This window comes from Canis lupus, chromosome 27, assembly GCF_003254725.2.
Source record: "Canis lupus dingo isolate Sandy chromosome 27, ASM325472v2, whole genome shotgun sequence".
In the NCBI taxonomy this organism is placed as follows: Eukaryota; Metazoa; Chordata; class Mammalia; order Carnivora; family Canidae; genus Canis; species Canis lupus.
The window spans coordinates 28,742,051-28,758,896 of record NC_064269.1 but is presented as its reverse complement, the minus strand read 5'-3'; the positions used below and the strand labels follow the sequence as shown (position 1 = coordinate 28,758,896).

Here is a 16,846-nt window from a genome sequence, read left to right as displayed (position 1 = left end):
TTGGAAAGTTCAACATACCCACCAAGAATGCCAGAAGTCATTAGTTTAAAAAGATGAATAGCCCAGGTGGCGCTGTTTCACAACAGCTGCTAACCCCCAGAACAGCTAGCTACATGCATCAGCCTATCCTCACTGCTATTCCTGACTCCGTGAGTTGCACACAACTAGACTAATTTACTATTTTAAAATGTATTTTTTCACATTTTAAAGATTTTTATTACCTTAATTACAGCACCATTTATGGCTATTGATTTTTCTATATTATTGCATGTTAAGATTTATTTTCCTGCTTATTATCAATAAAATAAGCTGGCTTTGGTGGGGGGTTGGTGGGAATAGAAGCCTGGGATATCATTTCACTGGCATAAAACTTCTACATAATAAAACCAGTCCATCAACCTTTTTTCTAATCCCCTTCTTCCATTTGCTCTGATTTGGCTGGTTTTTCTAAATAGCATCCCTAAGTGTAAGAATTACTTATTGATAGTCAGACCATGGAACCTAGAATTCCTGTTTATATGCAGAGCTAAGTGCTTGTGATGACATTTACATAAGGCTCCCTAACCTTGTAGGTAAATTTTGAAGACTTCAAACTTTAACTTGGAAAACAGCAATTTTTTCTCTCCTTTTCTTTCTTTTTTTTTTTTTTTTTGTAAGCCAAGTTCCAAAGAATGAAGAAGAAAAAAAAAAAAAAAAGGAGAAGAAAGAAAGATAAACCTAAAGCTGCCCCTTGTTTTAACCATTATCTAAATTCTCTTTTGTAGGATTTCAGTTTACCTCAAGTCATTTTCCATAAAACCATAAATCTCCACTTTTGTTTTCTTTTGTATCCCTCTGTATGTAGTTTACTACCTTTTGGGCTCATATATATTCATTTCTTTACTTATTTGGTAGTAAGCTTTCTGAAATAATATTTGTGTAATATTTTTCTATTTCCAATTACTTTTCATATGTTACCTAATTCAATTTTATCAATGGTCTTGGGGGAACGGCATGGTTTAGTCATCATCTGTGTTTTATAAATGAAACAATTGAGTCTCCTGGAAGCAATTGACTTTCTTGAGATCACGGGCAGAACTAATAAGTGAGTTCAGAATAGAGCAAAATTGATTTCTTACATAATGGATCCTCTTCCAGGACTTTAAGCAAAATCACACAGTGATTTTTTTCAAATGGTGAAAAATCCTACATGTGAAACTTCTAATGCTCTGATAGTCTCAGATAAATATAGATATTTTTTAACTTTAGTGTCTTCAGATTGGGTGAATATGGTAAGAAAATATCCAAACATCTAAATGTTTAATAAGAAAATGTCTACATGCTTATAATCTATGTATCTTAAATTAGGGTACCAGGGCATTGAAGCCACAAGGATTAGCATGAGATATTCTTTCATAGTATCTATTTTATTTAAAAGGTTAGAACATGAAGGTTAAAGGTTTGTGTTCATACATGTGTGCATACCTGTGCAGCCAAAATCATCTCTTTGTCATGCCAGACAATCTTGAATTTTTATTTTTTTTATTATTTTTTAATCTTGAATGTTTAAAACTAAAAATGCATAGAGAAGAACTTTCTTTATTGTGTATCAAGAATTCATCAGCAATAATTACTCACTGAATTCATTTCAGAATGATAATTTTTTTGGTTAAAATATGTGGGTTTGAATACTTATTGTTCCAGTTATAAACTTGTAACAAAGTAAGAATTATCTCAATAGCACACTTTACAAGCTTAAGAATGAGAAAGTGTTGGTCAGATATTTTAGAGATTACAAATTCAACGTTGAACTATTATTTTTCTTCACAGAATAAAAGAAATTGTGACAAAGTTGTATTAAGCCATTGTTCCCTCTGAATTGTTAAGAAAGACTCACAAAGCTGGACACTCCATCAGTAACTTGAATACAGAAAGGGAAAAAAAACTGTGTTTATCACACATGCCAAAGCCAATGCAATGAAAATGAAGTTTGGAGGTTAGATGAAGAAATTCATTCATGGGAAGTATGAGTCACTTGAAACTCTTGTATTTATATATGATAAAATTACAGAGTCAGTGGCAAATAAGAATGTTCTTATGCAAATTCCTCCACAGATAAATTTTTTGAGAAATATTTCTCTGAGACTATTAAAGAGACTGACTGGTACAACAGGTATTCTATCAAACCACAAAGCAATATAAACAACTTCAGCAATAGAAATATGCTCTTGAAATTTCTATCCTATTGCCTCAAAAGCTTCACTCAACTGCCATTCATTCCACAGCATTATAGACACCTCTCCTCAGTGGTTATTCTGTTATGGCTCATAAAACAGTGAAAAACTTTTGCCCCTTAACAGTCACATATTAATATAAATATGAGTTCAAAAATATTACAAAATTTAATCTGAGAAAAAAAAAAAGACAACTACTGCTCTCTGTCTGTATGTTGAACCTGGCATGGAAGATCAGACCTCCTAGATTCAACCCAGTCTTCTGAGACTAATAAACTCAGTTGCTCTTTCACACGCTCATAGCTAGGAAACCTGTTAGCAGCAGTTGTTTCTACTGATAAGCAATTTAAAATGTTTATGTCATAAAAAAGGTGAATATGTTATGAAATACAATAGATTTTGTATACATTTTAAGATAGGATCTAAGGCTTAATTTTATGGTTATTATATAACCACTTGGACTATGTTCCCTGGCTATAAGAAATATTTTTAAGTGTTTTTCCAAGGGTTATTTTTATGTAAAAACTGAAATATCGTTATTTTAGTGCCTTTATTCCACCTAAGAGTTCCATGTTAAACATATTTATTGGCTAGTCTTTTTTTTAATTTTTATTTATGTATGATAGTCACACAGAGAGAGAGAGAGAGAGAGAGAGAGGCAGAGACATAGGCAGAGGGAGAGGGAGAAGCAGGCTCCATGCACCGGGAGCTCGACATGGGATTCGATCCCGGGTCTCCAGGATCGCACCCTGGGCCAAAGGCAGGCACCAAACCGCTGCGCCACCCAGGGATCCCCATTGGCTAGTCTCAAAGACAAAGTTGAAAGGCTGCTTATTATAAATAATGAGAGCAAAGACTTGGGAATCAGGTAAACATCAGCTGAAATTTTTGAATACCACTTTCTAAATGATGTCACCTTTGGTCTTCATTTAACCATCCTTGGTCCTTTTTTTTTTTTTTTTTAATCTATTGCTAAAATAATTTTACTGCTTTCCTATAAGGATGAAAAAATTAACATAAGGCATTTAGTGCAGCGCCTGCCAAAGGATATATACTCCCTGAGGACAGATATCTGATTTCTTTCTATCTCTATGTCCCAGCACATAAAACAGTGCCTGGCAGGGAGTTAGAAGTGTTTATCAGAATGATCTGGAGGTTTCCTCTAAGAAATTTAAGAACTAGTTCCTTCCAGCTGCTACTTTGAACCTGTAATATGAGGATACTCCAAAGTATAATCCTGCTGATGCTGCCATTAAACAAAATAAGTTGTAGGGCTGCCACTTGCATAAATCAGATCTTTGCAGAAGCCTGAAACCTACTACTATCAGGGCCCCAATCCCAAACAGTGCTATTTTATCTGAGCTGTTAAATCTGCCACCTGTGAGATAGGAGATGGATTTAGGTCAAAGTTTACCCTAAAACTATAGGCTTATCATAAAAGTTCATCTGTCACCTTGAGTCTTCGTACATATTGACTTCTGGGCAATGTAAAAGTAAGACATGGATGTGTTTGAGATTTTGTGAAGGTGAATAGATCATAACTTATGATTTATGATTCATAGCCTATCTTTATGAGAAGTGAGTACATGCTGTCACCCTCAAGCTTTCCACCCCAACACATAAAATATGTTCAGTAAATATTTGTTGAAGAAATGAATGAATGGTTGGCTCTCCATAAATCATAATTAGCATTGTACTAATACTACTATTATTATCTTAATTCTTTAAACTATGAATGAGAAAAGAAATGAATGTTTTATACTGTACAATATACCCATAAATTCATAAAGTCAAAGAATATCTTTAGAAATATGAACACTGTGGAAATGAATAATGATCAGAGCCATATTTTAACTTTTTAAGTGAATTTTGACCTAGATTGATGTATAATAATGGAAAATTTTGGAATTTATTTTAAAGAGTCTAATACTAGAACAAGATAAATGGGTTTGAAGTTTTGTAAAATTGAGGGGAAAATTATTAAACATTATTGAACTACATTGTTAACACTGAGGACATGGCAGATTAGTCTAAAGAAGGCATTGCATGATAACTTTGATAGATGCCAACCCAGAAAAGTAGTATTTAATTATATTCAATATCCATTCCTCTTAGAAAATTTTAGGAAGTTCAGAATAGAAGGAAACTTAGATAAACATCATACTTTTAAAAGTGAAAAATTGCAAGCATTCCCATTAATGTCAGGAAAAGATAATAATGTCTTTATATTGATAAGTAAAGCTCTATGTTTAAGTTTATATATTATTATTTTCTTTTTGAATAAGACAACAAATAAAATAATCTAGAGAATTTTAAAAATTGGAATAACAAGAGTTCAGTAAAGTAAGCAGTTACAAGATAAACAACCAAGACTCCGTAGTAAAAGAGGTTAAAGGGGAAACGTTATATGATCACTTCAATTGATACAGAAAATGCAGTTAATAAAGTTTAGAATCACTCTTTTTTAAAAAATAAAATCCAGAATAGAAAGGAATGCCTTAGCTAAAACTGAATAGAAAACATTATTCTTAATGGTGAAATATTGTAATCAGGAACAAACCAAAAATGCTATCATCACTTCCATTTAATATTGAACTGGGTCTTAGCAGTGCAAAGATAACAAAAACTCTATCATTTTTACAGATTACATGACTATGTCTATACAAATTTCAAAAGATTATACAGAAATATTGTTAAAATCAATAAAAGTTTAAAACCATTTACATATTATCAAATATTATTTAAAATTTAGGAAAAGATAGCATGCACAATTTGCCATTAACAAAAACATGTTCAACTGGAGAATAAATCCAACAAAAGATAATGCAAATCTTTCATAGGAAAAAAATATCTAAGCTCATACAGAGAAATGTAAAACAAGACTTAAGTAAATGGAGAAATCTACCATGTTTGCCAGTTGCGTATCTTAATATATATTTTTTAAGATTTTATTTATTTTTTTTAAATAGACCGAGATAGCAACAGAGATAAGGAGAGCATGAGCGAGGAGGAGAGAGAAGCAGGCTTCCTGCTTGGCCAGGAGCCTGACTTGGGACTCCATTCCAGAACCCCAGGATCATCACCTGAGCCAAAGGCAGCCACTTAACCGACTGAGCCACTCAGCACTCCGCATGTCTTAATACAGTAAAGATATTAATTCTCCCCAAATTGATTTATAGTTTCAATGCAATACCACTCAAATACTTACACATTTATTTTTTGTATGGGTGAGCCTGATAGGTTGATTCTAATGGGAGAAGATATTTGCAAATGACATAACAGATAAAGGGTTAGTATCCAAAATCTATAAAGAACTTATCAAACTCAACACCCAAAAAACAAATAATCCAGGTAAAAAATAGGCAGAAGACACGAATAGACACATTTCCAGAGAAGGCATCCAGAGGGCTAACAGACACCTGAAAAGATGCTCAACATCACTCATCATCAGGGAAATAAAAATCAAAACCATAACGAGATACCATCTCAAACCTGTCAGAACGGCTAAAGTGAACAACTCAGGAAACAACAGATGTTGGTGAGGATGCAGAGAAAGGGGAATCCTCTTGCACTCTTGATGGGAATGCAAACTTGTGCAGCCACTCTAAAAAACAGTATGGAGGTTCCCCAAAAAGTTAAAAATAGAACTACCCTACAACCCAGCAATTACACTACTAGATACTTACCCAAAGGGTATAAAAATGCTGATTCAGAGTGGCACGTGGACTCTAGTGTTTACAGCAGCTTTATCAATAATAGCTCAATTATGGGAAGAGTCCAAATCCAAATGTCCATCACCTGATGAATGGATAAAGATGTGGTAGATATATATAGGATTGAATATTACTCTGCAATCAAAAAGAATGAAATCTTGCCATTTGCCACAATATGGGTGGAACTAGAGTGTATTAGGCTAAGCAAAATAAGTCAGTCAGAGAAAGACAAATATATAATCTCACTCATGTGGAATTTAAAAACAGAAAACAAACAAAAAAAACAGAAAACATAGAGGAAGGGAAGGAAAAATAAAATATAATAAAAACAGAGAGGGAGGCAAATCCTAAGAGACACTTAAATATAAAGAACAAACAGGGTTGCTGGAGATGCAAGGTGGATAGGGGAATGGGCTAAATGGGTAATGGGCATTAAGGAGGGCATTTGTTCAGGGCATTTGATGAGCACTAAGGGTTATATATGTAAGTGATGAATCACTAAATTCTACTCCTGAATCCAATACTAAACTATATGTTAACTAACTTGAATTTAAATTAAAAAAATAAAATACAAACAGAATATATTTGGGAGACTAGAGGACCTAAAACAGTGAAAAAATATCTAAAGAAGAAGAGAGTAAAAGAGCTTGTGGATTTCAAAACTTGTAAGTTCCAGATTTTGAGGAAGGGTAATATTGACACAGAAATGGACAAATGACAAGTGCAACACAGTGAAGAGGCTAGAAGCAGCCCCAGGCATATATAGAGGCTTAGTATTGGACAAAATTGAATCACCAAGGAAAGAATAGTCTTTGTAATAAAAAATATTGGTTAAATTTATGACTGTATGTATACTTTCAGGTACTGTGATATATTACTAAGTTAAAATAGCAGATTACAACATTGCATAGAGTTGTGTTTTTTTTTACTCCTGTCTATTTTACTTTTATATCACACAACATCACAATCCGTACAAAACAGTGCTCTATTTGTCTAATTCCTTTCTCTCCCTCCTCACTCTGTCAGCCACACTGCTGTTTTTGCCATCTGCCAAACACCAGTCACCCAACTACCTCTGAGTTTCTGGATTACCTGTTGTTTCCACTTTGAATGTCCTCTATCAGAAATCCCCATGGCCTACACTCTTGACAAATTAAGATCTGTGTCAAATCACTCAACTCTCTTTTCAGTGACATTACTTCTGACCATCCTATTTAAAATTGCAACACTGTTACCTACCTCATAGTCTATCTCTACAATTTCTATTTCAGTGTTTTTTAGCACTAGTGTATGTTTCTTTCTCAAATCCTTAATCTTTAAATGTTTATTTCATTATTGTCTGAATTTCACATTATATAAACTCTGTAAAAGGAGAAATTTTGGTTGTTGTTGGAGGAAGAATGAAGGGAATTCCTGTTTTTCTTCATGTTTTGCTGTGTTGCTTGAGTTTTATCTATTATATAAAGTCAAGTTTTTTAATATCCCTGAATCTCTTCCAAATAAGCAGACCTATCAAATAGAGTAACAAAACCCAATAACTATGAACAATATCTACAACAAAACTAGGCAACAAAGTCTTCCCAAGAACACTAAAATATGAGCAAGTAGGACAAACCATTCAGCTTTAAGACCTATGTATCAGCATATCATGGGAAGAAACTAAAGAAGCAATAGGTCATCTGATCTGAGAACAAGACTCCAAAGACGACACAGGTACTCATTGGAAAGCTGAGCAGACCACTTTGATAACAGCAGCTAAAACTGGAAAGAATTTTTACACACTTCAATTCACTGGGAAGGACCAGGGTTCTGTGGCAGATCTGAAAAGGTCAGAGAACTTTATGAGCCTTCAAAAGTAACTGGAGCTCCCTTCCAGGAAAAAGTTCTACACCGAAGAGAAACTGCTAGGTGTATATTCCAACATGAGAGAGGAGAAAGATCATAGGAGAAAAATAAAACCAAAGTCTAGAAAAAAAATTTGGGGTGAGGGAATAAGCAAAAGAAGCATATCTCAGAAAATATTAAACAGTTTTTATCACTGTGTAATAGCAACAGAAAAAGGAGCTTCAGGCCCTCAAAAATCTTCTACTCCTTCCTAAAAGTTCAGGAATGCTAATTTCATATTCAAATGAGCAAACAAAATGGATCTTGTTTGAACATCATACAAAATTATATTAATCAATAAAGAAGTAAAATGTAAAACAAAATTCCTACAGTGAAGTATGCCAGAAAGACATTCCCACAAAAGAAATTGTATCCTTATATTTCAAATTGAGCTAAAAGAAATTAACACAATGATAAAGACATGAAAGAACAATATGTATCACAATTAGAAAAACTCAGAAATAAGGTGATTGAATTCAAGAAAGAAAATAAAACACTTTTATTGCATTTTTTGTTTTTATTTAAATATCAGTTAACATGCAATATTAGTTGCAAGTCATACAGTGTATTAGTAGTTAATTTATAGTGAATCAACACTTCCATTCAACACCTGGTGCTCATCAGAAGTGCACACCTTACTGTCATCACTTATTTAACCCATCCCCCACCCAGCTCCTTCTTGGTCACCATCAGATTGTTTATAATTAAGACTCTGTTTCTTGGAATGCCTCTCTCTCTTTCTCTCTCTCTTTTTTCCCCTTTGCTCATTTGTTTTGTTTCTTAAATTCCACATATGAGTCAAATTATGTGGTACCTGTCTTTCTCTGATTGACTTATTTTGCTTAGCTTAATAGTTTCTAGCTCCATCCATGTCAGTGCAATTGACAAGATTTCATTCTTTTTGTGGCTAAATAATATTCCATTATATATATATATATGTGTGTGTGTCTGTGTGTGTGTGTGTATACACATACCACATCTTTATCCATTCATCAGTCAATGGACATATGGGCTCTTTCCATAATTTGGTTATTGTAGATAATGTTGCTATAAATATTGGGGTGCCCTATCACTTTTAATTAGTATTATTTTTGTACTCTTTGAGTAAGTACCCATAGTGTAATTCCTGGACTGTAGGGTAGTTCTATTTTTAACTTTTTAAGGAGGCTCCATACTGATTTCCACAGTGGTTGCATCATTTTGCATTTCCAACAACAGTGCAGGAGGGTTCCCCTTTTTTCCACATCCTTGCCAAAAACTTGGTTTTTTTTGTTGTTGTTAATTTTAGCCATCCTGACAGATGTAAGATAGTATCTCATTGTGGTTTTGATTTGTATTTCCCTAATGATGTTAATCATAATGATGATGGAATAGGAAGTACATATGAACAGAATAAGCACACCATTTGCTTTATAGTATTAACCAGGATAAAAAGGACAACACTCCAAATCAGATACTAGAGAAGATGGTACAGATAAGATGAAGAACATTATATGAAGATATTTATATCATTAGAACACAACTGCAAACTTCAAATATAAAAAAACCCAAAACTTTAAAAAGTAGAAACACACCAAAAACTAAGACCACAGAGTGAAAAATATTTCATAGAGAATACTGTATATTAAACATAGTATATAATATGCAACACTTTTGCAACATAGTTGAGAGAACACAAATATATACAAAAATAAAATAAAGCAATAAGACTTGAACCATAACTTTTTAAATATTTAAATATGGAGAGAGAAGGAATAATATAGAGTACAAGGATAGATGCTCAGCTTCATGGAATATGCATTGTTCTATAGTTTTTAACTTCTGGAATTATTTAAATATTTTAAATAATTTTAAACTAAAATTGAATTTTAAATGAATTATTTCTAAAACAAACCTAAAATAAGTCAAAATACAAAATTATAGTTAGTTTTATATTTCACCAAGAAGGTTTCTTTTATATTCTAACAACTCAAGATGTGAACTTGGGGTTTATAAAAATAACATTTTATAAATAAACAGACATGGTTCTTGACTTTTTCCTCAACATCTAACAAACACAAGAAAACAAATTTTAAATGAAATGAGTCAACTCAGAGAAATGTTACTCACTATCTTTTCTTTTTTGTTTCTCTAGGAAAATAAAGGAAAGTCTGGAATGCTTCCCTGTTAAATTAAATAACCTGATCCATACACTTGCACAAATGACATCCATAAATCCTGCTAAATCTGCTTCACAGAATTTTTCCCAGGAATCCTGTATGCTGAATGCAACCAGGTCAATTCAAAGAGCGACAATTTTAGGGTTCAGCAAGAAAACTAGTCATGTAAGTCTCAAGTCTGTCAATTTGACTTAAATTTCATTTGACTTCGTCTCAGACTTCCCTTCACTATGCTACACATCCTCCTTTATATCATGATTTTTTTTTACTATGCAAATGATAAATCAGTTACAATTTGAGCAGAAGTACCATTAAAAGAGAATGTTCTAAGGAGAAATCATAACAACCAGAGCTATTAGTAGAGAACCATCAAAGAGAACAGTTCCTACCCTTTGGTAGACTATAAATCAAAAGCTAATTAAAGTGTCCACATGAAAAAAGAGCAGAAATTAGGCAGTCTGTTCCCAGCACATAAGATTATGATATTTTCATATAGTGTGTTTATAGGTAATTTTGCCTTTACAAATTGCATCTTTTAGCTCTTGTGATGACTTTTTGCAGAAAGTTCTTGCTTTATTTAGCTTACATGAAAACAGATTTTTAAAATGTATCACAGGTTGATAATGCCATCTTTTGATTTTTGTCTATTTATTTTCTGCAGCTGTATCTAATCCAGGTGACACACAGTAACAATGAAACAAGCTTTTCAGAAAAATCATTTGACCAGTTTTCCAAACTTCACAGCGAACTTCAGAAGCAGTTTGCATCACTGACTCTCCCAGAGTAAGGCACTGTCCTCCCCAGTGTTTTGCCTGAAGTACTTGTCCTTGAACATAAGGAAAAATTACGGTTATGGGATTTTCTATTTGTAAGCAACACAGCATTCTGACTCAAATGCCATTGAAACTATCCCAGCAGAGTCTGTATTGCTCCCAGAGTAAAGAACCTTTGTCTCATAAAAACAGGACAAGGTTTGCAATTTCTCTGTTTGCTTCTAGCCATTGATTTTGTAGATTGAAAATTCAGAAGCCATTTCATTTTTCATCAGTTCTAAGAAAAATTGTTTTATTTGCCCATTTTTATATTTAATATATTTTTTAGTTTTTTCTATAAAAATAAGATTGAAATTGAAAATGCAGAACTAAATTGGATATATCTACTCTTTCAACAAATAATTGCAATAAAAAGCTCTGATATAATTATTTCCTATACCAGAAAACAATTCATTAGTATTATTTAGTATATAAGTAAAATTTACTAATTCCAACTCACTTTTGTTGTGAATTGTCAACTTTTACTTGGATAATCTAAATTTAATTTATTGTTATGTTCATTGTCAAACAATCTCGACAACCATTGCTTTTGTTCATGTTATAATTTTAAAAATACTAAACATAAACACATTAAGAATAACTGAAAATTACTTCCATTCAAAAGACTTTTTAAAACTCATCACTTAGAACTAGCCAAATTTAGGTCATAGATTTCAGTGTATACCAAAGGAGTATCTTGACTTTAAAAAAAATGACCTTGCCAGAGATTATATTGGCATGTAGGGAAATCAAATGTTATTTTATTTATACTGAGATTTTTAAGTAAATGGTCCTTTAACAATGTGAATGCCCATATCTAACCTGACATACTTTATACATGTGGATTTTCACTAGGCTTTCAGGATTTAGTCACTTTCCAAATTTGAATCTAAGTAAAGTTATCAATGGATGGAGAGATACTGTGCAATATTGAAGAGCAAAGTAGTTCATGTTTATGAAAAAGTGTGCTTGCAGATGTCACAGAAATTTTGAAATGCAGATGCTTTAAGAATCAGGAAGTCAACAACTTAGAGTATGTTCAAGAGATTGAGAGGGAAGGAATGTCATTATGGAAACTTAAAGGCAGCACCAGCTTTAAGAATTACCAAAAAAACATCTGATAGAGTAACGGAAAAAGATGTGCTAGCAAAAAAAAAAAAAAGAAAAAAAAAATCCAAGTTTGACTGCAAATATCAAATTCAACATCAGTGGTTGCCATTGTACTCTACTAATTAATGATTTAAAATATGTTTGTCATTGTTAAGTGGCTGCCGTTATTGGTTTCAAAAACTTCTCTGTTCTACACTTTAATCTCTGTACTACCTATTAATACAACTTGTAAAACCTTAAAAGTGTTAGTAATCTCTCTCCATATGCCTCTTCTCAATTTTCAGCTTTAGTTAGGATTATGCCTTGCTCAACAACTACCACCTGGTATTTAAATTGATTTATTTTATTTTATTTATTTATTTATTTATTTTTTTTAAATTGATTTAAAAACCATTCCAGCAATGTGTATTTGTGTACGGGCAGGGGTGGGGGAGGGCGCAGGGTGGGGAAAAGCAAGGCATATAGTTCCTGTGTGCCCTTGACAATATTTGGGTGCTGACAGTCCCAATCTTTGGCCTGAACAAAATGGAGGGAGGACATGATGGCATTGTCAGATAAAAGATCATAAAAAATCATTTTCACAAAATGTTGCTATATTTGGCATATAACTCAAAAACATTTCAAACAATTGAACAACTTTATTTTGGCTAAATTCTTCAATTCTCTGATACTTAATTATATACAAGATTTTTTAAGTACATACCTCTGTAAAAACATCAGCAAAGGAATAAAATTGATACCGAACTCCATTTTATTTTAACATAAGGAGAATTCATCTACAGATATACAAATGAATATGTAAAACCTGCCCAATCTGTTTATCAAATGCATTTCTATGTTTTGGTTAATTGTATATGGTACTAATTGTTGTGATAATTAAATCTGGATGAAAAATTTTAATACCGTAGGCCTTAGAACTTCAGGAAAACCTTTACAAAATAAAATGTCAATTATTTAAGTACACAAACATGATTTGGACTTCCTTAACATTTCCGACAGGAAGCCATGAATAGTTTAGATGGCTCACAGTTATACACTTCTGTATTTGCTGACAGCATTTCACTATCCCTTCATGCCCCTTACACCAGGGAAATATCTACACCAAAGAAGCAAAGGTATGAAGGAGGCAGCAGCAAGATTGCAGTCAGAGGAATATGCTAGAGTTCCTAAAAAGATATATTTATCCAGCAAAATATGTTACCAAATGCTAACCATTAAGAGATCATTCCACTTAGTAATTGGTCTTAATCACATCTACCCCAACAAGAGGAATCATTAGATAGAGCAGAGGAAATTCCGCAAGTTTAACTCTTGAGGAAAGTGATACTTTGTTCCAAAAGACTAATACCAGATGGAAACATATGCCACTTGGTAAAATGTTTAATTTAGTTGGTGAAGAAATATCTCTAGTGAACCTAAAAGAAACAATACAATCTAACCGTTTTTGAAAATTATGAATCATTAAATTTCAGAAAGCATTTATCAAGCCTCCATATATATTTAAAGGATAAAATGTGTGGTCTTCTATAAACACAGTAAGAAACAACATATATATTAATGTGGTAAATTAAATTAAATTAGTATTAATATTAATGAAAGTTAAAACAGTGCAAGTACCACAACTATGTTAATGAAACCCTCAGGATTATTCATGTGTTTCATTTTTTAAAAAATATTTTCATTGGCCTTTCAATCTGATGGTATAAATTCATGAACAGCCCTAAGATGCAGAAGCCAATTTTCAAACTAATAAATATACACTTTTTTCTTTAAAACAGGTTTCCTCATTGGTGGCACTTACCTTTTACAAATTCAAACCACAAAAGATTCAGAGATCTAAATCATTACATGGAACAGATATTAAATGGATCATATGAAGTTGCAAACGTATGTTACAATTTACTTTTATATTTTTTTACATAAAATATTGATGATTTTATGTATTATTACTAGAAATATTTTTAAATAATTGATAACATTGCTTTATTCCTATATTCATTCAAATGTGCATGCCTAATATGTGTGAAATTCCTGTAGAGGAAACTGAAACAGCAAAAAAGGTATAGCACCTTGATATCAAATAACTTGAAATAATATGTGATTAGTGGGCCATCAGGATAGTAAGTGCCCTGGCGTTTAGAAAATTAAGAATCATTTCTGACTTTGATGGTAGAAAGGATTTGAGGAGAAGAGAACATCTGAGCTGAATCTTTAACACTGGGTAGAATTTTTTTTAAGATTTTATTCATTAAGAGAGATAAGAAAGAGAGGCAGAGGCCTAAGTTGAGGGAGAAGCAGGCTCCCTACATGGAGCTCGATATGGGACTCCATCTAGGAACTCCAGGATCACACCCTGAGCAAAAAACAGATGCTCAACCGCTGAGCCACCCAGGCATCCCCACCAGGTAGGATTTTAAAAAGCATTGGCCTAGGGAAGTATTTCAAGTAGAACCAAACAATTTCCTATAAATGTCAAAAGTGAAAAGAAGGTGGAGGAGGAGAGATATCATTAGATTCTATTGCTTTTGTGATAAATTACCACAAATTTGGCAGTTTAAAACAACACAAGTCTATTTTCTTTCAGTTCTAAAGGTCAGATAATGGGTCTTAAGGGACCAAACTCAAGGTGTTGGTAGATTGGATCTTTCTGGAGATAGTAGAGGAAAAAATTCATTTCTTTGCCTTTTCAATTTCTAAATATTTCCTGCATCCCTTGGATTGTGCCCTTTCCAGCAATTGCACACTCTGACCTCCGCTTCTGTCACCACATCTCCTTCTCAGATTCTTACTCTGACTCTCCTTGTGTTTACACTAGGCCTATCTGAATAATCCAGGGTAATCTCACCATTTCAGGATGCTTCAGTATTTTATCTGCAAAACCCCTTTTGCCAGGGAAGGTAACATGTTCACAAGCTCTGGGGATTAGAAGGTGAACATCTTTGGAGGGCCATTATTCTGTCACAGAGATAACATGAAAAAGTGCAAGAACACAATTCAGTTGAATCTCAGCATTCTTGTGAGATATCTATGAAAGGAAGACTAAAACCACCAAGGAGGTCAGGGCCAGGTTGTCAAGAGCTAGAGCTAAACCTTAGAGGGTAGTGAGAAAATAAAAACAATACTATTATCCCAGATACATTGATATTTTTCTCAATAACCTATTATTCCAGATCCTGGCCTCCTTACTAGACTGGAGCTATGTTCTTTTCAATTTTTAGCTTTTTAAATTGTACATCATGTATCTAGGAGAGTCTACAAAACATTTGGTAGAAGTGCACTGCATGGCTTTCAAGTTAGAAAAAAGCCAAGGGGCTTCTTTCTGCCAGTTTCTCTCAGGATATTCACTATGGGCACCTCCAGCTGCCCTATAATAAGTTGAGCTCCCTTGGGTCCACCACATGGAGAAACAATTATAGAGAGATCAAATAGAGAGATGCCCAAGGGATACCACTCTGCCAGAGCCCAGCTGAGGTTCCAGCCAACAGCTAACATCAACATCATGTATTTTGAGTGGATGATGACTCCAGCTCCAATCACCAAATAACTATTTATTAGAGACCTCAAGCAAGAATACCATAGGTGAGCTCAGCCAAACCCCAGGACTGAGAGACAGTGACAAAATGATTGTTTAAACCAGCAACACAGGGATAGACCACATCCAAGTTACATGGATTTTCATTGTTCTATAGCATTCTGTTACATGAATGTATTGCAATTTGTAGAATCCTCTCTACATAGACATTTGGAACGCTTCCAAGTTGGGATTATTACAAATAATACTGCTATGAATATTCTTTTACTTGTATGTCTCTTCATGCCCATGGATTTCATTCACTTATGAACAGAATTTCTGGATTTTAAGATACGCTTATTTTCTTTTTTTTAAAGATTTCATTTATTTATTCATGAGAGATACAGAGACAGAGAGAGGTAGAGACACAGGCAGAGGGAGAAGCAGCCTCCATGCGGGGAGCCCGACGTGGAACTTGATCCCGGGTCTCCAGGATCAGGCCCTGGGCTGAAGGTGGCACTAAACTGCTGAGCCCCCGCCCCAGGCTGCCCTAGATATGCTTATTTTCAACATTATAGACAATGACCAAGTTACTCTCCTACTTGTAATGAATAGTGTTACCATTTCCCAGAACCTTGTCTATACTTGGTGTTGCCAACTCTTTCTAATTTTAGCTATTCTGGTGAGGGTACATCTCACTGCATTTTAGTCTGTATTTTCCTAACTACTAATGAGCTGGAATATCTTTTCGTATGTTGTTTGGCCATTTGGATATTCTGTTTGGTGAAGTGCCAGTTTATGTCTCTTGCCCTTTTTCTATTAAATTATATGACATCCTCTTACTGATTTATAGTACTTTTCATATATTGTGGATAGAAGTTCTTTGTTAATTAAATATGTTGTAATGATTTTCTTTCACTCTATGTTTTGTCCCCTTGTTCTTTTTATTATGTGTTCTGATAAACAAAAACTCTTCATTTTAATATAGTAAAATGTATTGATATTTTCTTACATTAGAACATGCCCTACCTCAATGTCATAAAGACAGTTTCCTGTATTATCTTCTAGAAGCTTTGTTGTTTTGCTTTTCACATTTAAGCCTACAATCTATCTAGAATAGACCTTTTAGAGCATGGCATGAAATAAAAGTCATCTTATTTTTTTTTTCATGTAGATTTTGAATTGTTCCAATTCTATTTAAAAGACTTTCCTTTTCTTGTTATTCTGCTGTGCCACCTTTGTGATAATTTAAATATCCATCTAGGTATGTGTCTACTTCAGGCCTCTTTTTTCTATGCCACTAATCTCTTTGTCTACCCTTGTGCCAACAGTCTTAATTATTGTAGCTTTATAATAAGTCTGAAATCTAACAGAGTAAGTTCTCCTATTTTATCTTTATTCTTTTTCTTTTTTTTTTTAAGATTTTATTTATGTATTCATGAGA

At 33.3% G+C, this 16,846-nt stretch overlaps 1 protein-coding gene across 6 annotated transcripts in view; it reads left to right on the top strand.

Annotated features, from left to right (window-relative positions):
* Positions 1 to 16,846, top strand: part of PIK3C2G (phosphatidylinositol-4-phosphate 3-kinase catalytic subunit type 2 gamma) — a 366,531-nt gene that overhangs the window by 279,079 nt on the left and 70,606 nt on the right. For 5 of the 6 annotated variants that reach the window (XR_007406483.1, XM_049102678.1, XM_049102677.1 and 2 more), the window contains 3 exons: positions 9,945 to 10,134; positions 10,631 to 10,752; positions 13,670 to 13,778. Coding sequence is in view for 5 of the 6 variants with exons in the window: in XM_049102678.1 (XP_048958635.1) it covers positions 9,945 to 10,134; positions 10,631 to 10,752; positions 13,670 to 13,778 (421 nt within the window). In the remaining variant the exon portion in view is untranslated. Of the gene's footprint in view, positions 1 to 5,182; positions 5,358 to 9,944; positions 10,135 to 10,630; positions 10,753 to 13,669; positions 13,779 to 16,846 lie in introns of those variants that run through there. The other variant, XM_035707060.2, reaches the window with a different exon arrangement.